This window comes from Parasteatoda tepidariorum, chromosome 12 (assembly GCF_982258835.1).
Source record: "Parasteatoda tepidariorum strain Cologne lab strain chromosome 12, Ptep-v5.0, whole genome shotgun sequence".
NCBI classification, from domain to species: Eukaryota; Metazoa; Arthropoda; class Arachnida; order Araneae; family Theridiidae; genus Parasteatoda; species Parasteatoda tepidariorum.
Window position 1 is genome coordinate 37,162,935 of NC_141766.1, and position 22,440 is coordinate 37,185,374.

The 22,440-nt window shown below is 31.0% G+C and overlaps 1 protein-coding gene across 21 annotated transcripts in view; it reads right to left on the reverse strand.

Annotated features, from left to right (window-relative positions):
- Positions 1–22,440, reverse strand: part of LOC107437513 (uncharacterized) — a 171,602-nt gene that overhangs the window by 14,181 nt on the left and 134,981 nt on the right. For 20 of the 21 annotated variants that reach the window (XM_087155689.1, XM_087155690.1, XM_087155675.1 and 17 more), the window contains 4 exons: positions 19,986–20,126; positions 13,430–13,547; positions 8,601–10,767; positions 8,419–8,474 (listed from right to left, as the gene is read on the reverse strand). In XM_087155689.1, coding sequence (XP_087011815.1) covers positions 8,419–8,474; positions 8,601–10,767; positions 13,430–13,547; positions 19,986–20,126 — 2,482 coding nt within the window. The remainder of the gene's footprint in view (positions 1–8,418; positions 8,475–8,600; positions 10,768–13,429; positions 13,548–19,985; positions 20,127–22,440) is intronic. The other variant, XR_015430729.1, reaches the window with a different exon arrangement.

Sequence of the window (22,440 nt, forward strand, 5' to 3'; positions counted from 1 at the left end):
AAACTCATGTTAGGGGATATTTTTCAATAACAAAACAACATTTTTTCTTAATGGAACAATAAAAGACTACAGTAAAATAAGGGTAACTTGAGAAAGCAATCAGTACCAAAAAAGCATCCCTTTCCCAACAACACAATTTAAAAGTTCTTATTTTAAGAATTTCTTTATGAATTTATTTCTATAAAAAATAGTTATCCTGATGTTTAGGGTAGAAGATTACCATAAATGAACAATGAGTGAGAGAAAAGGGAAGAGGATTTATAATCAATCACAGTCACTGAATTGAAGTGCAGGTGTGCAAAGTCCTGTTGGAAGAGAGGGGAAAGCAATCCTCTTCACAGGTGGTCAACATTTTTTCCAAGCTGCTTGTAGGTCAAGGTGGCATTGAATGGTATGAACACATGATGGTAAGAAAGGGGAAAATTTTAGGATGGGGTGTGAGATGGGAGAGAAATATGAATAGAAAGGGAGTAGATTTGTGGCCTAACTACCACTATTAACATCAACTCACTGGTATATAAGACATGGTAACTTGATTCAATCAAGAGGTACCTTTTGATAGATGAAGGTTGGCATGGTCATTAACTCTGCCCCCACATTGGTGACCTCCGGACGTGATTTGAACATGCAGTAACGCCCACTTTGATCTAGTAACACCTACTTCGTTGGATGATCCACATTGAACAGTTGACTTGCTACTTGTGACTGCGATATAATCAACCTTCTCACGCTTTGCTACTCAGTCTTGTAACGATTAAACACAATGGCTGCCTGCATACACTCGACTGCTAATGGCAACACAGGAGCAACTACGACTGTGAAGTTAATACACCTCTCACATTCAGCACTCAAAAACCCGGTGACCTTAATTGCAGCTCTTCCGGTCTTTCACAAGTACAGCAACTAGTAGTATCTGTTCTTTGAATTCTATCCCTGATAAAATTCTGGTGGGGGAGTATTGTGGCATAACATGCTAACTTGATTCAATCAAGTAGATGACAGATGCAGGGATGAGATTAGCCAAAAGGCAAAAAAGCTGAATTTCTACACTAGTAAATTTTACACAAGCGCAATCCTTTAATAATAAATTCCAGACAGTTTAAGATAATAAATAATGTGTTGACATACAATTGTGTACTAATCTATTATTATATAAATGATTACATTGATACTTAACATTTAGTGAAAATAAAAATTACCAATTGAAAAAATAAAGCTGGAAATTATATTTTTCCTCAGTTCACATAAGAGACTTATTACTTGAAAAACTACCTGGTTTAGCAAATTAAAACTACTGAGTATATACATAAATATTTCATTTCTTTTAATAAATACTGTTATGTGATTTATAGCAAATGTATCAGTAATATTACTTTTTAAATTATTTTGGGGGAAAAAAAACTACAATGGGCAGAATCATTATGTTAATATTATAGTCAAATCTAACTAGAGCCCTGTGAAACATATCAATAACAGTGAAGTAGAAACATATAGTAACTCCTTAACATACAAAATTGCTATTTTAGTTTGAAAAATTAAATGACAATCAGCAACTGGTTAGATAATTATTTTTCATTTGATAAGAATTTTGCATTTTATAGTATAAATAACAGCAATTATAATTTAAAATTTTGATGATGAGTTAATTAACTCCTTTTCCAAAAAAAAAAAAAAAAAAAAAAAAAAAAAAAAAACTTTCTAAGTGATTGCTTTTGTTTGCTATATCTTTTATGTTTGCTATATTTCGTCGTTAGTCCATCTTCAAACGTGACAAATCTTACTTTTTTCTCCTTGCAAGCACAGAATGTTAGTTTTGAATTTATTCCCTTCCAGTTTCTCAGATGTTGATACTAATAATCGTCGTTAGAAAAACAGTCACCTTTATAGCAACTAATATAAAAAAAATTTTTTTACTTCTTACAAGAATCGCGATAGTTGATCTTAAAATTGCGTGAAGATGAATAACAATTATGGATTTTGAAATCACATGAATATAAAACTAGATATACGATTTTGAAAATGAGAAAATACAAACTAGGATATAGAATTTTCAAAACGTGTAAATACAAATCACGATTCATAATTTTTAGATTGCGTAAATACGAATCATGATGCGTAATTTTTATATTGCATAAATAAGAATTATGATGCATAATTTTTAGAATGTGAATTTTAATGTCTTATTTTTAAATCACATATAAATACGAAAATTAATGTTTGATATTATAACCGCAGGAGCAAATCAAGACATTGAATTTTAAACTCGCGTGAATACGAATCGCTACATTGGTCTTAGAAAGTCGTAAATACAAATCACAATATCGGATTTTTAAACCTTGTATATAAGAATCGCAACGTACAATATTCAAATCGAGTGAATAAGAATCGCAACATGCAAATTTTATATCACGCAAATCTGAAAAGCTATGTTTGATATTAAAATCGTGCCGGCCGATGGTCGAGTAATTAGCGTGCCTGACTGCAAGCCATTGGCTGCTGGTTCGAATTCGGTGCAGGGCATGGATGTTTCACTCTATGTTTTGTTCTCTATTGTGTGAATGTGGCCCGCCCTGTAAAACAGGTATGTAGCACTGCGGCGTGGGTAATGTCGCTCGCCTCCCTGACTTAGGTTCACAGGTGCCCACTGGATAACGTTAAATGAGTAACATTTCAGGCATCTTCCTCAGTGAAAAACGTTGAAGTTCAGTGCCTGCCGTTAGGGAAATAATAAATAAATATTAAAATAGTGTGAATAAGAATCGGGATATTAGCAAATTCCAGGCTTGGGACCTCTAAAAGTCTTGTCAGAAGCAGCGTCGTTTGAACTACGAAAATCGGAGCTATCTGGCGGGCGGGTAAAAATGCGGAAAATCTCATTTGCTGCATGTAAAAGGGGAGAAAATAGCTAAAATAAGTAAAAATGTGGAAGGATTGGTAACTATGTAGTTTGAATTTTCTGTTTCTCTTTGAAAATTGGTGAATTTTCTGAAAAAGCGGAATATTTATTAAAAAATGTGAAATTTTTAGAAAATCTGAATTTTTGATAAAAAGCTGAAATTCAAGAGATAAAAGTGAAAAAGGCGGAAATCCGCTAAAAAGTGGAAAAATCTCATCCCTGTAGATGAAGGTTGGCATGGTCATTAACTCCACCCCCACAGATTTGAATGGAAGAAATATAGTGTGAAAGAGAATGATCATTTCTTAGATTTGTTTGAGAGGGACAAGAAAAATTAGAACACTTTGGGGATGGAGACTGAACATTTTGCAGGTTGATGGAGATTATAATTAGTTGTTATTGAGATTTGCAACAAGTTCAATGACTGAAATAAGTTCTTACCCCGTTTCTAAAAAGTTGGAAGTCTTCCATAGCATAAAGAATAGGGTTCTGTAATAACTAACTAAACTTCAAGGCACTAGGAGTAACTTCAAGGCACTGACAAAAAGAGAATTTGAGAGTGGATTACTTTGAATTCTTAGAAAAAGAAAATGGTTTTGCCATATCCAACAGAATGCTGGAAGAAGCTTTAAAAATAGCAGCAGCTCTTGGACTATCAGATATTAAGGCATCGTCTATGTACATAAAGCGATGGAAATGATGCTAATGAAAGTCAGCAGTTGCCAGCTGATAAACGTTAAAGTAGCCAATGGCTTCATTCAAGCGATTTGTTCTTTGAGCATGAAAAATGATTACACACTGTATAATATACAAAATATTTATCAAACAATGGTGAGGTTTGATGAACCATACAGTAAGACAAATGATGTTGAAAAAAGCACCATAAGAATCTCTAACACCGGGTGTAAAAAGTGAGGATTTACAGTTCACTAGGAGCAACTGAACCTGCACATTAACTCCTCGCATTCGTGATTTTAAAAGAACGTACAGTAGGCACGCCACTTCGTGCACCGAAAGACTTAAAAATTCCACACATCGTTAAGGTTATCTGCTCTGTCAATGGATGGATGATGTCTAACCTTATGGAAAGTTAGCTGATAAGGCATTGGGGTCAAAATGAGGATGACGTTCAGAAGTTAATTATATTGAAGTAGGCCTCAATTTATAGAACCTCAAGTCTCTCTGAAAAATGAAAGAATCTGGACACAGATATAGATTTAATTCTGGCAGGGCGCACAAGCTTTCTGCACCCAGCAAATGTTTTGTGGATAGCACCCTTTAAAAGTGCAATAGGAAGAGAATGAACGCTCTTCATTAGAAATAAATTAAAGACCCTTGCAGGAATTTAAGAAGGTCAACTCGGCAAAATGTGAATGCTCTTGTGGCGGCCGCTTAGGAGGCAGTCTCCAAAGAGGTGATTTCAAACTCATATAAGTGTTGTGGTATTGCCAATGCGTTAGATAGAAGCTAAGATGGGTTGTTTCATTCCCAATTAGTGAAAGTTAATGTTGGATCTATAGAAAATGATGTTACTGATGAACTGAATGAGGAGTGTGTTGACCTTATTTTGGGTGAAGACTCTGATAGTTCTTTCAATGGATTTTCAGATTCTGATTAATGTAAATGAATAAATTATCTTTCTTTTTATGAAATATTTTGTTCTCTATAATTTTCATTTTTGCCCCTATGTGCATGTGCCGCAATCCTTCCAAGATTTACATATAAAGGATTGCTGTAGATGGTAAGTTAGATTTACTAATTAGAGCTTATATTTACTTTCTTTTGCTATAATTATTTTTACTTTATTTCGTTCATTTTTCGTGTGATTCATATTCACAGAAGTGCCAACCCTCCGGCTTTTTACAAGTTATTTTCTCCTCTGGGGTGTTCTCGAAAATCTCCGGTTTTTCACTTATTTTTACGCTGAACGCAGTTTTCATCAATTTCGGCCTCAATGCGTCAGTTTCGCCTTTCCTTTCTGAATCTGCAACTGCTTCGTAAATACTGCTTTGTGATTGGCTTCTTTCAGAAGCAAGAACGTTCGCTGTATGCTCTGAAAAATTATTTTCCGATCGTTTTCGTTGTACAGTGAAGTGAAGTGAAGTCAATACCAGTAACTTCCAATCTGAGTTTGTTTTTATGCGTGTTTCTGTCTTGTTTTAGTTTGTTTTTTGTGTGGAAATATATAATGGCTGCAAAACAAGTTAATGCGAAACTAATGCTAATTAATAAAATTCTTCTTTGAAAGAAAAATATCCAAATGCATATTTTCAATCAATGAACCATAATTGTTTGTACTCAGTTCCATTACAGATGAAGTAAAACAAATATCAAGAACATAGTCTTATCAATTCAAATAAAGATTACTGTCACTACTTACAGTATATTTTTATAACAAAATTTTAATTTAATTGCAAGAACATTTTGTGCTTAGTATAAAATAAGTTCATTTATTGAAGAAATCAATGATATGTTCTATAAATAATCTACAGTGGTTGGACAAAATAATGGAAACAGTTCTATGTGTACAAATTTTTTTTATCTTTCTAAAAAATACTAAGAGGATCATTATATATACAGTGTAACGTCCCATATCCGGACGTCCCTTTTCCGGAAGGGTCAATTTCCCGGACACTTTTTAACAATCAAAATAAACAAACATTTCTTCATCTTCCCCACTCTCTTAAAAAGAAAAAAAAAGTATTTTGACAGGTTTTTTCCTCTCTTAGCTTCTAGTGATCTATGCATTAAACCCATAAATCAACAGAAAAGAGAACAGAAGATCTACCAAGACCGACGGTTAGTAACGCTCCTCCTCTGGAATGCAGGAAGGGGGGGGGAGATTTGTTTTCAAAAGAGCACAATTGAGTCCCCTCCCCCCTTCTTTCCTGTGCAGCTGGCTAGTAAAAGAGGCATTTCCTGGAACCTTTTTGATAAAGTGTTAGGGAAAGAAGTACTGTGAAAAGGGTAAACACAGCAAACGTTAAAGTGGATGGGGAATCCCCTTTAGTCACACAAGAAAAAATAAAGAGAACCCAATCAGCATGCCACGCCTTTATGCTTGATTGATAGCCAATGACAGGAGAGAAAATAAGAACTTGTCCCTTCCCCCCTTCAACTTGAATGACAAGTAAGAAGGAAATGAATTTTGCTTCTTCACCTACCCACCTTAATGAATGAATGACAGGAATTTCCCCTTCATGCTTGAAACGTTCTAGTTCAAAATGGCGGAGAGAGCAATTAATATTTTCATAACTGTAAATTTTTTTAGTTTCCTATATTTATTTTTATAATAGCAATAATTATTATTTTTTAAATATTTTGTTTTTGATTGATTAGATATCATTCTAATACTAAAACATTATTGCCCGAAAAATAATGTTATTTAATTTCCGCTTCTTAGATTCAGATCATTTTAATCTCTGTTTACCTTGGGGGTCTATTATACGGAAAAATCGATTATCCGGACTTCGGAAAGTCCCGCCGATTCCGGATACGCGACTTTCCACTGTATATAGAAGTGTTGAGGATATGCGATTTCTCATACTTATCAATGAAGTTTAAAGCTTTTTGAGTTTTGAGGGACCAATTGTAAATTAAAAACAGAAAATAGTGTTTTTGAACACCCTATGCCAAAAAATGCAGCTATCTTTTCTTTTGCATGTTTTCTTTCCTTATACAATCATATTTTGATGTACAAACATTTGTTGCAAGGTATTATCCATTTTATGCAATTTTGTCATATGACACAAAATAATATTTGTAGAAAGCCCCTTATCATTATGAGTTCTATTAAAAAGTTCAAAAATTACAAAGAAAATTGCTTAAAACGTATTCAATTTTTAAGATATTCAAATTATGCTTATCTATTTAGTTGTTGAATAAAATTCACTATAAAACTAAGAAATTTTTAAAATTTTTTTTGGGCAAGCCCAGTTATATAACTACTTTAATTATACTTACAAAATAGCTTTTTTCAATGAAGTTTTTTCAAATTTTAAAGCAAAAAATTTATAATTAATTTTAAATTGCTCTAAATTACCTTTATTGAATATTAAGATGGGGGTGGTAAGTCTATTTTTAGACATAAATACATTCTAGTATGTTATGAAGGAGGGAAATTTATTACAGAAAAATAATCGTTTAAGCAAAATTGACTTATAATCTTTGTACATCTTATTATAAACAATATGGCCTTATTTTTAAAATCATAAAATAGAAAAAAGGTGCTTCGTGAAAGGAATGGGGTAATTCCTTCCTCTCATCAAGAATTCAAAAAATAAAATAAAATTAACGTTAGGGCCAAAGCTCCCAGTCCTAAAGCCAAGAATGCAAAATTAAAAGTAAAGTGAATTGTTCCCAACAGACAGCTAGAAGCATGGGAAGAGTTCCATGGTCGGTGATTTATAGAAAGATAAAATAGCCAAAAACAAAGCCAACCCTCCGCAATCAACATTAAAAAAATTCGGGTATCGCAAAAAGGATCACGATAATCACCAAAAAGGATCGTGAGAATTAGTAATTCTGTAACTGAAATATTTTATGAGAAATAAAGAGTTAAAAATAGATTTTGATGTTCTATTTTGCCGGGACTGTGAATTAAAGAGTTTTACATTTATATTGAAATAAAAAGTTAGCCATTACATTGATTGTTAAGAAAAGAATAAAATATTTATATTAGCTTTTTATAAAATGTAATAAAATTAAATAATTGGCTTAATTTAATTAAAATTCAATTAAGAATGATTAAAAAATAAATTTAAGGAGTTTTAAAAGCTAGGAAATTTGTAATGTCTATTATGGCATCACAAATAATTTCAAAGTTATAGCAAAAAAAATGTAAGATGAAAAAATAAGTTTTTTATAAACAGTCTATACCTCCATGAATATTTCAGCTGAGCTTACAAAATTCTGCGCAATTATAGCATATAATAAACAAAATAATTGCTACGAGTTACAAATTTATTGTTAAATTTTTCTTCATAGGCTGTTCAAAAACACTATTTTACATTTGCATTCATTGATTATAACTTCATTGATAAGTATGAGAAATTGCATGATTTTAACACTTCAGAAGTTATGAAAAAATTAAGTATTTCATGAGAAATATGTTAATATGTAACATAGAAGTGTTTCCATTATTTTGTTCTCCATCTGTATTTATCTGACAAACAAATAAAATTATAAATTAGCATACACATGTCAAACTGAAAACGTTAGGAATGTAATACTGTCACTATGAATAAATTTTTCTGTGAAAATAAAGTATATTTATTGGAACATATTGATGGAAGCCACCCCCTCTTGAAAAAATCTTACTGTAGCTTGTTTGGAAATCTCCTCATTTATGTTATCTTTAAAAAAATAACCTTCAAAGCTTCCTTTAAAATAATATTTAAGAACATTTATAGAGAGAAGAAAATATATGCATACAAACCTAAGTTTAAAGCAACCAATTTTTATTTAACCTTGTAGTTCACCAAAATCAAATGTTTCTAAGTATAATCAAGTAAATGTCTTACCGTTTTCTGGAAATTCCTTCACTTCAAAGTATTTGTCTAAATCCTCTATAAAATTACTGGTAAAAGAAAAAAGATCAATTTAATTTAAACATTTATTAACTTAAGTAAAAAAAAACTAAAAGTTTTGGAAAATAATTTCATAACTTACAACTATAAAAACATGTTCAGAAATATTTACTTACACATATCTTCCAGCACAACTGATATTAATAGATTGAGTAAACTCTTGATCTCCTTCATCAGTTATCTCCATTACTTCATCATTACTTAGATCTGCTTCTTCTATATCATTTGACTTTACTTGTTCCTCATCCCTTGGTTTGAATAATTTCTCACATTCCTTCATACGTTGATTTAATTTAAAATCTTTAACTTTGCTTTTATACCAACTCTTTATTAATTCTTCATCACTTTCATCTGTTTCTTCATCTCTTGGTTCTAATAATTTCTCACGTGTCTCAATAGGCTGAGTAAACTCTTCATCTCTTGGTTCTAATAATTTCTCATGTGTCTCAATAGGCTGAGTAAACTCTTCATCTCTTTCATCAGTTATCTCCATTACTTCATCACTTAGCTCCATTTCTCCCATATCATTCAGGTTTAATTCTTCATCCCTTGGTTCTAATAACTCCTCACATTCTTTCATCTGTTGAGTAAACTTTCCATCCCTTTCATCATTTCTCTTTTTCAATTCTTTTTCACTTGGTTCCATTTCTTTTATATCATTCAGGCTTAATTTTTCATAACTTGGTTCAAATTCCTCATGCTGAGTAAACTCTTCATTGCTTTCGTCACTTTTCTCTGTTACTTCATCATCACTCAGATCCACTACTTCTATATCACTTGATTCTACTTGTTCATCTCTTGGTTCTACTTGATCACATGGTTCAAAAAACTCCTCACTATCTTTCCTACGCTGAGTAAATCGTGTAGTTTCTCTTTCATCCCTTTTCTTTACGAATTCTTCATCGCTTAGTTCCCTTTTCTCAGATTTTTCAATCTGCTGAGTAAACTCTTCATTGCTTTCATCACTTCTCTTTGTTAGATCATCATCATTTAGCTCCATTTTTTCCATATCATTCAGGTTTAATTCTTCTTCCCTTGATTCTAATAGCTCCTCACATTCTTTCATAGGCTGAGTAAACTTTCCGACCCTTTCATCATTTCTCTTTATTATTTCTTTATCACTTGATTCGATTTCTTCTGTATCATTCAGGCCTAATTTTTCATAACTTGGTTCAAATTCCTCATGCTGAGTATACTTTTTATTGCTTTCTTCATTTCTTTTTTTTACTTCTTTTTCACTCAGATCCACTACTTCTATATCACTTGATTCTACTTGTTCATCTCTTGGTTCTACTTGATCCCATGGCTCAAAAAACTCCTTACTATCTCTCATACGCTGAGTTAATCTTGCAGTTTCTCTTTCATCCCATTTCTTTATGAATTCTTCATCATTTAGTTCCCTTTTCTCAGATTTTTCAATATGCCGAGTAAACTCTTCATTGCTTTCATTACTTCTCTTTGTTACTTCATCATCAATTAGCTCCATTTCTTCCATATCATTCAGGTTTAATTCTTCTTCTCTTGGTTCTACTTTTTTACTTGGTTCTAATAACTCCTCACATTGTTTCATAGGCACATCTTTTCCAACCCTTTCATCATTTCTCTTTATTATTTCTTTATCACTTGATTCCATTTCTTCTATATCAGTCAGGCTTAATTTTTCATCACTTGGTTCAAATTCCTCATGCTGAGTATACATTTTATTGCTTTCTTCATTTCTTTTTGTTACTTCTTTATCACTCATCTCGATTTTTTCCATATCATTCAGGTTTAATTCTTCATCACTTGGTTTCCATTTCGCAGAATTTTCAATATTCTGAGTAAACTCTTCATTGCTTCCGCCACTTCTCTCTGACACTTCATCATCACTCAGATCCACTACTTTTATATCATTTGACTTTACTTGTTCTCCATCTCTTGGTTCATATAACTCCTTACAATCTCTCCTATGCTGCTTTGCAATTTCTCTTTCAACCCATTGCTTTATGAATTCTCCATCTTCTCGATCTCTTTTCTCAAAATCTTTAATGTGCTGAGCAAGCTTTTTATTGCTTTTAGCACTTCTCTTTACTATTTCGTCATTACTCAGATCTATTACTCCTATGTCATTTGGCATCACTAATTCTTTATGCCTGGATTGTAATTGATAACTTGGCTCTAATAATTCTTTTTTATTCAGTATTGTCAACTTTTCATTTGCTTTAACTAAATTTGCATTTTGCTTGATTTGCTCATTTTCATTTAGCTCCATAATGTGTTCATTTGAATCTACTAAGTCATGAGCTAAAAATAAAAGTATTATATAATAAAATTTAATCCAAAGTTCAATATTTTTATGAGTTTTAAAACATACATTTTATACACTCATGTCCAAAAGTTAAATAACAAACACATTTTCACTGAAAACTTAAGAAATAACAAACCTAATCAATGAAATTTCTATATAAAAATGCAATGACATAAGGCAAAAACAATACCATAAAGGCAATAATACAGATTCAGGCTTATAAAGCAACAAAAATCACAGCAAAATAGTTCAAAATTTGTGTAGTAAAATGGTAATTACAGAAGGTTTCATATGTGACGTAACTCTTTTTGACGGCAATACAGGTCTCACAACAAGCATAGCTATTAAGTTTTGGAAAAATAAATCTTACTTTTCCCTTAAGGCTGTCCTTACCCCAGGAGGAATCTAAAACAGGGCTGATAGTTGTAATGGCTTTGGAAAGAGTATCCCAGACATGCTCTTTTGGGTTTAGGTCTGGAGATATGGCTGGCCACTTTATCCTCTAAACATCTTTAGATTCAAGGTATTCTAGATCAGCTCTGCATGAATATGCATTGTCAGCCATATAAATGACACACACAATATCTTTCCTTAAAATCTTCAAAGTCACAGCTTGATCTTTTTTAACCAAGGTAACAGAGTTAAATACTTTTCCAGTGAGTTTGGATTGAATCCAAGTACCACTGAATTAACTTCATCTGCTGCCACCTTATGTTTATTGTCTGCCAGAGCACTGAATACTTTACTTACCTCAATGGATCATAATCTTCCAAAAATTGAGGCAATAGAAAAAGGTCTGTCATATCTGTAAATTTTTTAGCATCAGATATTTTAAAGTGTTGTTCACCTGCTAACATGGGACACAATGAGATTGCTCATCGCAAAAAAAATCTCTACAGCATAGAGAGTAGCTCAATATCATGTAGCTCGTTGACTATCCCTACGCTTTGTTCATGTGTTAATGCCCCTCGACTTTTGTCGATCATATTAAAGCTTGCTTAATAAACATATTTGTCCATAATCCAGCCTACAGTCTATTTTGCCTACAAATGGTGAAATGACTAGCACTCAACAAGCTATAAATGTCTTCATCTTTTTTCAGTTCTCTCATTAGTTGTAGTTAAATCCCTGTACAATTTGCATAGTTATTGTGTCTTTCAGTTAAAAAGAAGGGCATAAAAGATATTCAAAATTTCCTATTTTTCAGATCAAATAAATAACTTAGCAATGCCAACCATATCCAAATACATTATCCACAGTTTTGCTGTCCTACTTTGTACCTTTAAGGAATCATTTTTCCTTTGAGTCTCAAAAGACAACTATAGCAGATCAGCAGAAGAATTTATTTCAGAAACTGTAATCTTCCCATCATAAAGTTCTATGAGATTGTAAATTTGGGAAACTTAGCTATATTTCATCTGTATACATATTGGTACCATTTAAACATATTTGAGAGTTATGCAGGCGATTTTCAAGCATGAAATGCCAAGTAATTTGATACAGCACATTATATTTTTTAAAAAATTCCATATGACAGTAAAAAAATACTTGTTTTGCACAATCAGATTTTTCTAGCATGTCAAAAATATTTCCATCCACTTTATCTTTGTCAGTATTTTACTTTTAAAATTTATTGCTATTTTCCTGCACAAAATTTGATATCCCACACATTAAAAAAAAAAACGTCCAAATAGATGAGTTTTTTCATGTTCACACTTTAGTGTGCCGAAAGTTACCACTCATAATTTTTATTTAACAATTTACTTTAAAACACCATTATACTTTTATTTTTTACCTTGAAATACCTTAAATCTTGACACCACACACTGTTTTTTTAAATAATTCAACATGAAGATCAATAAACAAGTTTTTTTCCAACTTGAAATTTTCTGGTTCAAAAGTTACCATCAATTCAAAGAATTAAACATTTTACTTCAAAAAGCCAATGAAAGTTTTTTTCTCAAGCATAACATACCCTTTTTTGCTAATGCACATGACTTTTTTAAAATTTTAATGTTTTTCAAAGATGGTGACCTCAAAACGTATTTTGTATGCTCACATTTTTTAAACTTTCAGTATGTCAAAAAGATAATAATGAGCAAAAAAATGCAATCCCTTTCATGGTGGGAATTAGTTCGACCAATCATCGATTTTCCCCTATTTCTCCTATAGTACAGAGCATGTCTAGAATGCTTTTGGTAGAAAACATGCATTTTTAAAGCTGAGAATTGCCTTTAGAAAAGAATAGTATTTATTGTTCAAAAGATATTAAATTCATTGGCTTAAAACATTTGTCAATCACATTAAGAGCAGAAAAATTTATTGAGTTTTTCCTTGCTGCCTAACAGGGTTATGTTTACACTAGACCTTCCAAAAGTGTCATGTATTTGTGCTATCAGCTTTCTGTCAGCCTAATTTTTATTATACTTCGATTTATTTCCACATAAAATTCACGAGAATTTATTAACCTTTTCTTGAGTTGCTGGACAAAAATGTGTTTATTTCTAAACTTTTGGACATGAATGCATAATTATTAGCTGAATAGCTTATAACAGATATAAGCTTTATAGATCAAGTAAGTAAGTATAAATAGAGTATATGATACTAGGATACTGGAGCTAGGAATAAAATATTATCTATTGAAAGGAGTAAACAAACCTTCTAGATCATCAAGCCAGGTCATAAATTTTTTAAGTTCTTCTGCTGTATTAGGAAAAGAGACATCCTCGAAATAGTCATAAATATTTAAAGATTCTTTTAGCAGGTCTTGACTCTCCTGTAAAGAGCATTTGTGAAAAATTAAAATAAAGTAACCAACAGGAAATATGAACAAAAAGAGAAATGAAAAAAAAAAGAAGAAATGACTTATCTGAAATTGATTCCAGAAAGATATAACAGTATTTTAAGCCATTATATGCGGACATAATAAATTTTTTCAAATCATAAAAAATATTGACATTTATTTATTCATTCAGAGGGCTAGACTCATTTATACAATATAAATGATGAGTAACTTCTGTTTTTGATATTTACTTATCTTTTTTTATGTTCCTTTCTTGTAATTCATGCTATTTAGATGTTTTTAATTAATTATATATTTGGAAGATGTGTACAGTTTTTTGCTAAATACCAACTTTATATAGATTACAATTTTTTTCTTTCAGAAAGGAGAATAATGCTGTGAAACTCAATTTAAATTGCTTACTTTTAAAGTTAACATAAGCATAAAACGCAGAAGTAAATTTCACTGGCAACTATTGATGTACAATAATATAATTTGAAGTCTCAGTTTTTAATGTCTGTGTTCTCTAAAATATCATATTACTACTATTTTATATATAAAACATACATAATTGTCATTTATTTAATTGTCACAACACTTAGCCAGTCCGACATGCATGTTTTGTTTGAAACTACTTAGCTTAGCTTCACACTGAATGCTTCTGAGAGTTAAAGATGCGTATCCCTTTTTTTCAGTTTTCTAAAATAATTACTTAGTTTTGATCAGGCATTTTCTAGAATAACTGTTTTTTCCCTAGAATTAATATTTTTTTTAATAGTAAAATGAAATGAACTGGTAGGCACATTTAAGAAATTAAAATTTTCTCACCTATTTTAAATAGCTACTTAGCTACAATTAAGTCTTTTTTTAGATATGCATTTTTTAGTTTGAATAACTAAAAAAAATAAAAAGGAAACTCTTTTTATAAAGCTACACACTTAAGACATGGTTGGGAATACAGTTCAAAAGTTTAATAAAATCTATACAAATTCAAGAACTTTATTAATTTTAATATTGATTGTTTGCAGGGCCTTCGTAACAAGAATTGAGACCCTAGGACAGCTACAAATTTGCGGCTACTTGAATTCTGATAAAAATTTTATTTTTTGGGCTCATTTGAAATTTATTTAAAGAAATTTAATTGACTTATATTTGCTTAGTCTTTATTTTAAAATTATAACTACATATTTATACTTTCAGCTAAAAATATTTCATTTGATCCAAAGAAATTATTTAAAAGGAAACAGACATTAATAAAAAGTCATAATGCAATACTTCATGAGAGACAATGATTTATTGTTTTAAAACTATCGTGTTTAGGAACTGATTGTCGTCCCCTTTTTTGTAGTTTTTTTTTAATAATATATTTTCAGAAACTCAAAATTAAGTTAGTTACCAAACTTTCATAAAAGTTTGGTTTCTTGGTTAATGAAAATTGGTTTATTATTTTGACAATGTGAACGCATTCGAGACAGACACGCTCACCTTAAAACGTATCATTTAGGTCAAAAAGCATATTTATATACACCAACATCAAATCAATTGACAGGTAGAGCATTTGCTAAAAAATTTTCAGGACCTTACAGAATTATTGAAAAACATTCTGATCTAAATTATACAATTCAAGATGTAAACAAACCATATAAGAAACCAACTAAGGTACACATTGATAGAATTTTTTCATATACACAACGCAGACCAGATTTAGAAATTCCTCAAATAACCACTACGAATGTACCGAACGCCACTATTTCTTCTCAGACACATGTATTAAAAATAAATGACGAAAAGTGTAAGGATGCTTCATTTCCTTATGATATTGAAGATGATGGGGATGATTATATTCCATATACAACATACCGTCCAAAAAAGTCATTATCACACAAGCGTATTGATACAACGGAATCACTATCGCAACAACAATCTACTCAAAATTCTCAATCATCTTTAGTAAAAAGTCATACACGGCAAGTTGAGGGAACTAATGATTCTCCGATATCATTGGTAGATTCACCAGCACCGAGATACAACCTTCGGCGTAGACCTGAGAAAAATGCAGCATCAATTCAGGTAAATAAGTCAGAAATTCGAACATCTCAAAAACAATCCTCCGATAATAATTCGCTTTCAAGTAAAATTCTTGGTTGGGCAATGAACTCTGATAACTCAAACCCAGATAAGGGAATTTTAGAGAAAGTAGCCGATGCCTTATCTGCCAAGCTTTCGAATGATTTGCAAACTGAAGGGGACCCAAGTATCAATAATATAACGCTTTATCCTCAACAAACGCGTATATTTTATAATCAATCTTATACAAATTATTAGCAATAAAAAAAAAAAATTTTTTTTTTCCTCCTCTCTTTATTCTTTTTTTTTTTTTAGTCAATGTTCATATAGATATTTCGGATCATTTCTTGAATGGGAATCCGCGGCTCCTTTTGAGGAATTGATCTAGTCACTTATTGTTTCGTCGCGTCAATACAATGTTTTGCGCAGGCGCTATAAAACTTTGTTACGTTGACTAAACAATTGGAGACGAATATGTGTCAACTAAATAAGTAGGGAATAAAGAGAACAAACAAACAAAAAAAAAAACACTTTGGATATAATAATACTAATAAATAATTATACTAAATAAGTAAAAATAAAAAAATAAAAAATCTTTTTTTTTCTCTCTCAATTATATAATATTTGTAAATTTTACTTCTAAAATAGGTATATAAATAATTTATATTTATGTACAATATGTATGAATAAAGCAAGTATACTGTACTATACCATTCTTGGTGGTATACAATTAATTAAAATGAGCACAAATACTGAAATTAACTGGATCAAATGATAATGAGTATCGATACTAATTCATAAATACTACGAGTAATCGAAATGAAATATTTATATTTAGAGCAAATAAGGAATAGTTAATGTGTAAAATTAAATGAGTTCATTCATACTCAAATAAGTTAAATGATCTTTTGTCATTTCTTGAAACAAAATTTTTAAATACTTGATTAGTATTGAATGAGTGGAAGAGAAAAAAAAACTCTTAAGTACTAGAACTTTATAATAGTTTATTGAGTAGATGGAGAGAACTTTCCTTGTTTATTCCAACCATTCTACTTATCTATTTCTCATTTGCTTATGTAAGTGCACACGATGTTCAGGTGTGCAGGCTAAATGAAGCAAAACAAAAATGCACTACGATGAATTCAGTAGAAATCGAGAACTTGGATTTGCCATCCGACGCTTGCATAAGAACATCCTGTCAAAATTGTGTAGTGTCGTCAAGGTCTTTACTACTTCAACAAGACGAAACATTTAGACTTCCAACTCATTTGATAGACAGACCTACAACCAATCGAGGTAAAATGACCTCTTTCTATTGTTCAGAAACTGATGTAAACAGAGGTGATTCAATGGACTTCCTTTGTGACTGCTCTAAAAATTGTACGGGAACAGCTGAATTTTGTTCCGTATATCCTTGCAACAATAAAGCTTCTTGCAAATGTGATATAAAGAAAGTTAAATACGAACTACTTCATTTTGAAGCCAAATCGTTGGGTTTCCAATACTACCATAGTTTCTTTCGATATATGTTTATATCGGAAACCTCACGCAGGGAGAAGATCAAGACAACTTCTGGAATTTGCTGCCTTTGTACAGCACAACCTAACAGTATCAAGAGGATCTCAACGTTGTATTACCTACCGAACTTATAGCTTTCAAGGTTGGCTAAATCAACCACAACTTCATATTTCTGACTCCCTCGTTGGAAATCCATCAGAGGCTTATCTGATGCCAGCTAGCCCTCAACATGTTCCTATGGCTGGTTTAGTGGGTCAGATTTAGGACAATGAAAGCTTCACCAAAAGTTTCATATTTGATCCCGACATCACTAAGTGTGATTTCTTCGAGACAACATTGAGATGTACAAGGAAACCAGATGGCCTTACCCTGATAACTGGCTCAAAGGAAAAAGCCCTTCCACTGGCCAGAGACTTGCACTTATTTTCTATGAGCAAGGGTTCCCTAGTATCACAACTCTTGGCAACTGCAGCTGTTAAACTCTCCATTAGTTTTAGTGATTACAAGATAATGCTACACGCGTCACAAATTTGTCCCAAAATTATGGAAAGTGAGGTAACGGCAAAAGGCTGTTATCAGGGGTCTGTCTAGGTTTTTGTGAAAGGTACCTATTTTGTGAAAATTTAGACATAATGTGTGAAAAATTAAAAATTATATTAAAAAATCAATACAAAAACATGGTTAAAATATAGATTTATCGTTTCTTAAGGGATACAAAAATAAAATGTCAAGAAAAAGTATTTTGTGAAACTACCGTTTTTCCTAAAGTTGAATTTGTGAAACTACCGTTTTACCTAAAATTGAATTTGTGAAGGTACCGCTAAACGGTAGTAAATTCGGCCTGGACAAGCCCCTGGTTATTCTTGCCAGATTTTAAGTGAGCTGAAGTTTACTGCTCATTCCAGTTGCCAAGCTGGAACAGTATCTGTTGAACTTCAAAATATTGTTTTATACACTCAATCATTTGTATTGGAGACTGAGCCACGGGAATTCGTTATTAAATTTCAGGCTGAACAAAAATGTTATGAGGAAAAATTATGCCTTGTAGCAAGAGAAATGAAGCATTGCAAACTTCTTTCATTTTGTTTAACTGAGCCTAGTATAAATCTCTTAAATTTTAATTCCTCATACACTAAAGCGATAACCAGCTCTGATTCTTCTGGCTCAGGTTTCTTTAATTTTTTATCTTTTTCTACATTGAGTAATGTATTTTTTGGTTTCAAAATGCTTGGAGCTTTTCTTATTATTATTTGTTTAAGCATTACCATCATCTCAACTTGCATTACTTGTTGTAGGAGATGAAATGTAAATTTTATTTTCTATTATTTTGGATATCTTTTTTTTTTTTTAAATATTTTTATTTTTCCTATATATATATATTGTATATTTTTTTGCGAAAAGATTTTTTTTAATGGAATATCACGATACCTAAGTTTCTTAGAACGTATCGAACTATCCTTTCCTTTTCATCAAACAACATTTCTTTAAATCCTATATATTTTAACTCTTTTGAATACAAATTATTTTCTTATATATATATATATAATGTGCAAATTTTGTATAAAATGAAATACTAATTATAAATTACCAATTTATTTTGCACAATGTACGTATCATCTACAATGTTAGGATTCTTCTGTCAAATTTGGGAAAATCTTTCGTCTAAATAATATTTTATTCCTATGAATGCAAGATCTTCAGGTGTATTCTATTGTTATGTATATGTTATAATTTTTTTTCTTGCATATTATTTATATTGCTTTGTACTTCACTTTAATCGTGTTTATGATGATTGTTTACTTAAAGTTTTAAAAACAATGAAAACTATGTTATGTGTTAAATAAGAGAGAGACTTTCTTATGAGTTTAACTGGTTAAGCAAGAATTATTTTTTTTTCTCGGCTTTTGAGGAAGATGTGACGCTTATCGTCACTCAAAATTAAAATCAAGAAAAAGGGCTAAGATTAGATTTCTAGAACATTTCAGAGTCTTCGATTAAATAAAACTACTGTGGGAAATCTCCATCGGCAAATAGTAAGTTAAATACGGATAAAGTAATTCAAATAAACGATTAGGTTTAAATCTTACAATGTCACCCCCATCATGTGATTGACCCATCACGGGACAAACTCGAAAACAACAATGACTTTAGAACTTGACCTTTCCTCGGATTTGTAACTTTTTATCACCCAAAAAATACGATATAAAAGCAGCCGAAGGAAAGGGTTCAAAAGCAATCAGCCTAAGTGACAAAAGGCCGAACCATGACTAAACTTGGTGAGTCTCTCTCCATCTATTCTAAAAAGCCCGTAAGAATTAATGTATAAATAAGTTGAATTAATTGTATATTCTAATTCTAAAATAGTCCTGTTAATTGTTAAATTTTTGTTCAATATACCTATGTTAGTTCTTAAATTGTTTAAATAATAAAATGTTACTAGTTAAAAGTAATACTTCTATTTATCCTTTATTTAAAATTATTCAAAAACGCCACAACAATGTAAAAATTTTAAATTATTTAATTTTAAATTACAAAGTTAAAATAGATTATAATTTAATAGCTTTAGTTTAAGGTTGTTTACAAAATTCTAAAAGTGGATAGATACAAATATTAACTTAAATTTTTATTTTATTTTGCCTTATTTTCTGATACAGTATAGATTAGATCAAAAATAGTTAAGGGCTTTTGACAGACTGTAAAAATTATTGTTAAGCATAAATGATTTTTTCCCATTTGATCATTTTTTTTAAGAAATTTTTTTAACAAAAGAAAAAAAATTATATTTTAAACAAAAAAATTTTTTTTTTCAAAGATACATAAGCCATTTTGTTTTTCAAATCCACTTACATGAATCAAATTATCAGAAAATTTATACATCGCTTCCTCTTGATACACCATGAAATTTTCACAAACAGGTGACCAAATATTGTTTTCATCTGGCACGGTTATATCTTTAGTACTGATGTCTGGTACTAAGCCTCCAAAATGCTATATTATCAAATAAAGATAACAATACTCATTAATTTCAAATATTAGTGAAAAGAATAAAAATATTAATATAACAAATCAGAGTAGTACTTAAACTTTTTTACGCTTAGCACCTCTCCCAGAAATTGCAAATAGAAAAAAACTTCATACTTGTTAGCAGTTTGCCAGTTTGTGCACTTTTAATGGTATAAATGTGACACAATTAGAATAAATATACGAGATAACATAGTGATAATAAATTGATACATTATAATAACTAAAGATTTTATTGATTTTGAACATTACTTTTACATTTTGTTGTGAAGTCAGCTGACGTCACTTTCCATCATTATTAACAAATCAATGACGACAATCTGCAGTTGTGGAACAGCGATGCAGTCTCACCAATCCAGAGAGTATATGAAAATGTTACTAATAGTTGTTCATCACTAATTACTTAATGCTAGCATGCTATTTGTTATGTTCTGTTGGTTAATAAAATATATTTTAAGTTATCATGATTCGTAATTGGAATACTTCGCCGTCTAATACTTCACATAGTCTAATATGTGGCAACGAAAAATGGGATCCTACTCCACACGGCATGCAGAAGTTCAACTTTAATTGAATTTCCGTGAAGATGCAATTTCTTAAAGAGTGCTGGCCATGTATATTTCTTACATGATCCTAACACCGGTATTATTTAATGCTTTTGATAGGTGTTTTTAAATGTTTAAATGGGCTTTTACAATTTGCAATATTTTCTTCTTGCTTAAGTTAAATTTCGCACTCAGATGGCAATGGTAAGCTCTATTCAGGAATTTGATACTTCAAATTCATTCACATTATATGCTGATCATATTACTTATTTTTTAGAAGCTAATTCTATTATAGATGAAAATAAAAAGCGTGCGAATCTTTTAGCTGTTTGTACAATTAAAACATTGTCTATAATTTGAACTTTAGTTCGAATTACACAAAAGAGGTTACAACATTTAAATTTCAGGATTTGATTAGGCTTTTGAAAGAACATTTTTGTACTAATTCTTTGGAAATATTTCGGCGTTTTAAGTTTCATAAAAGCTTGCTGAAGCAAGCTTGCCGAAGATTGTAATTTCAGAGATACCTTGTCAGAATGATTATGAGATCAATCAGTCTGCGAACTTCGTGATTTTCAAAGAACAGGGGTGATTGTGAGCCCAAGTCAAAATTCCGGAAAATTTCTTGAGTTAAAAAAAAAAAAAAAATTTGAATTGAAAAAAAATTTAAACAAGTTTTTTTTCTTCTTTTTCTCAATATTTCCTAGGTTACTTAAAATATATTTAAAATTTTACACATACCTATGATGACCTAGAGAAGTAATTAAAATTTACAAATATGTCTCTCTTTTTTGAGTTTATGATTATAACAACTATTTACTGATAAAAAATGAATATTAATCATGAATATAAGCTTATAAAGTATCTCTCTGACTCTCCCTTACAAACAAATAAAATAAACTGTGTTTTTAAGTTCCACCTTCGAAAATTTGATTTCCGGAAACTTCTGTGATCAATGATTTTTTGAAACTTTTGGACCTTCGATCTCCGGAAAATTCCGGATCAATGTTAGAGAAAAATCCGGAATTTTTCCGGAGCACAATCAGCCCTGAAAGAAGATTGTTGGCTGAATGGAACTTAACACTTGAAAATGCAATGTCTGTCGTCGTAGCATCTGAGGTTGCGGCTTCACAATCAAAGCATATTCATACCCAAAATTCTTCTAATTCCGAAAATTTGGATTTAATTCATTTTGTATGTTGTTGCAGTGTTTTCACTACAGAGCGAGAATCTCGCATATTTTTTTCTTTTCTCGCATTAAAAAATGATTACCGCGAGAAATTCGCGCATTCTATAAACCAATTTCAAAATTCGCGAATTTCTCGCATTTTGAAAAAAATTTCTCATCGCGCCATTTAGAATAAAATCCGTTTCACTTTTTCCCTGAATCTTTCATTACATATTTTCAACATCTGCCCCATTATCTAGTTTCCCTATTTACCAGTATTGTTCAGAACTTTTAAGAACAACAGAACACCATCTCTCGGAATCACGGAACCTCTTTCAGAACGCATTTCTCTGCAACCACGTGTTTACCGTAGGTAAGGTTTCTTCATGTCAGACGTTCAAATTTTTTGCGCATTAATGTAAGATAGACAAATACCTTGTAAAGGCAATATCTTCTACTCCGAAACGGACAAATGAAAATGAAACAAATGTGGGCAGAAACGATCAAAACGAAACAAATATGCATTTGAGCAACCTAATAAGAATAGCTGATGAAAAAGTAGATGTAG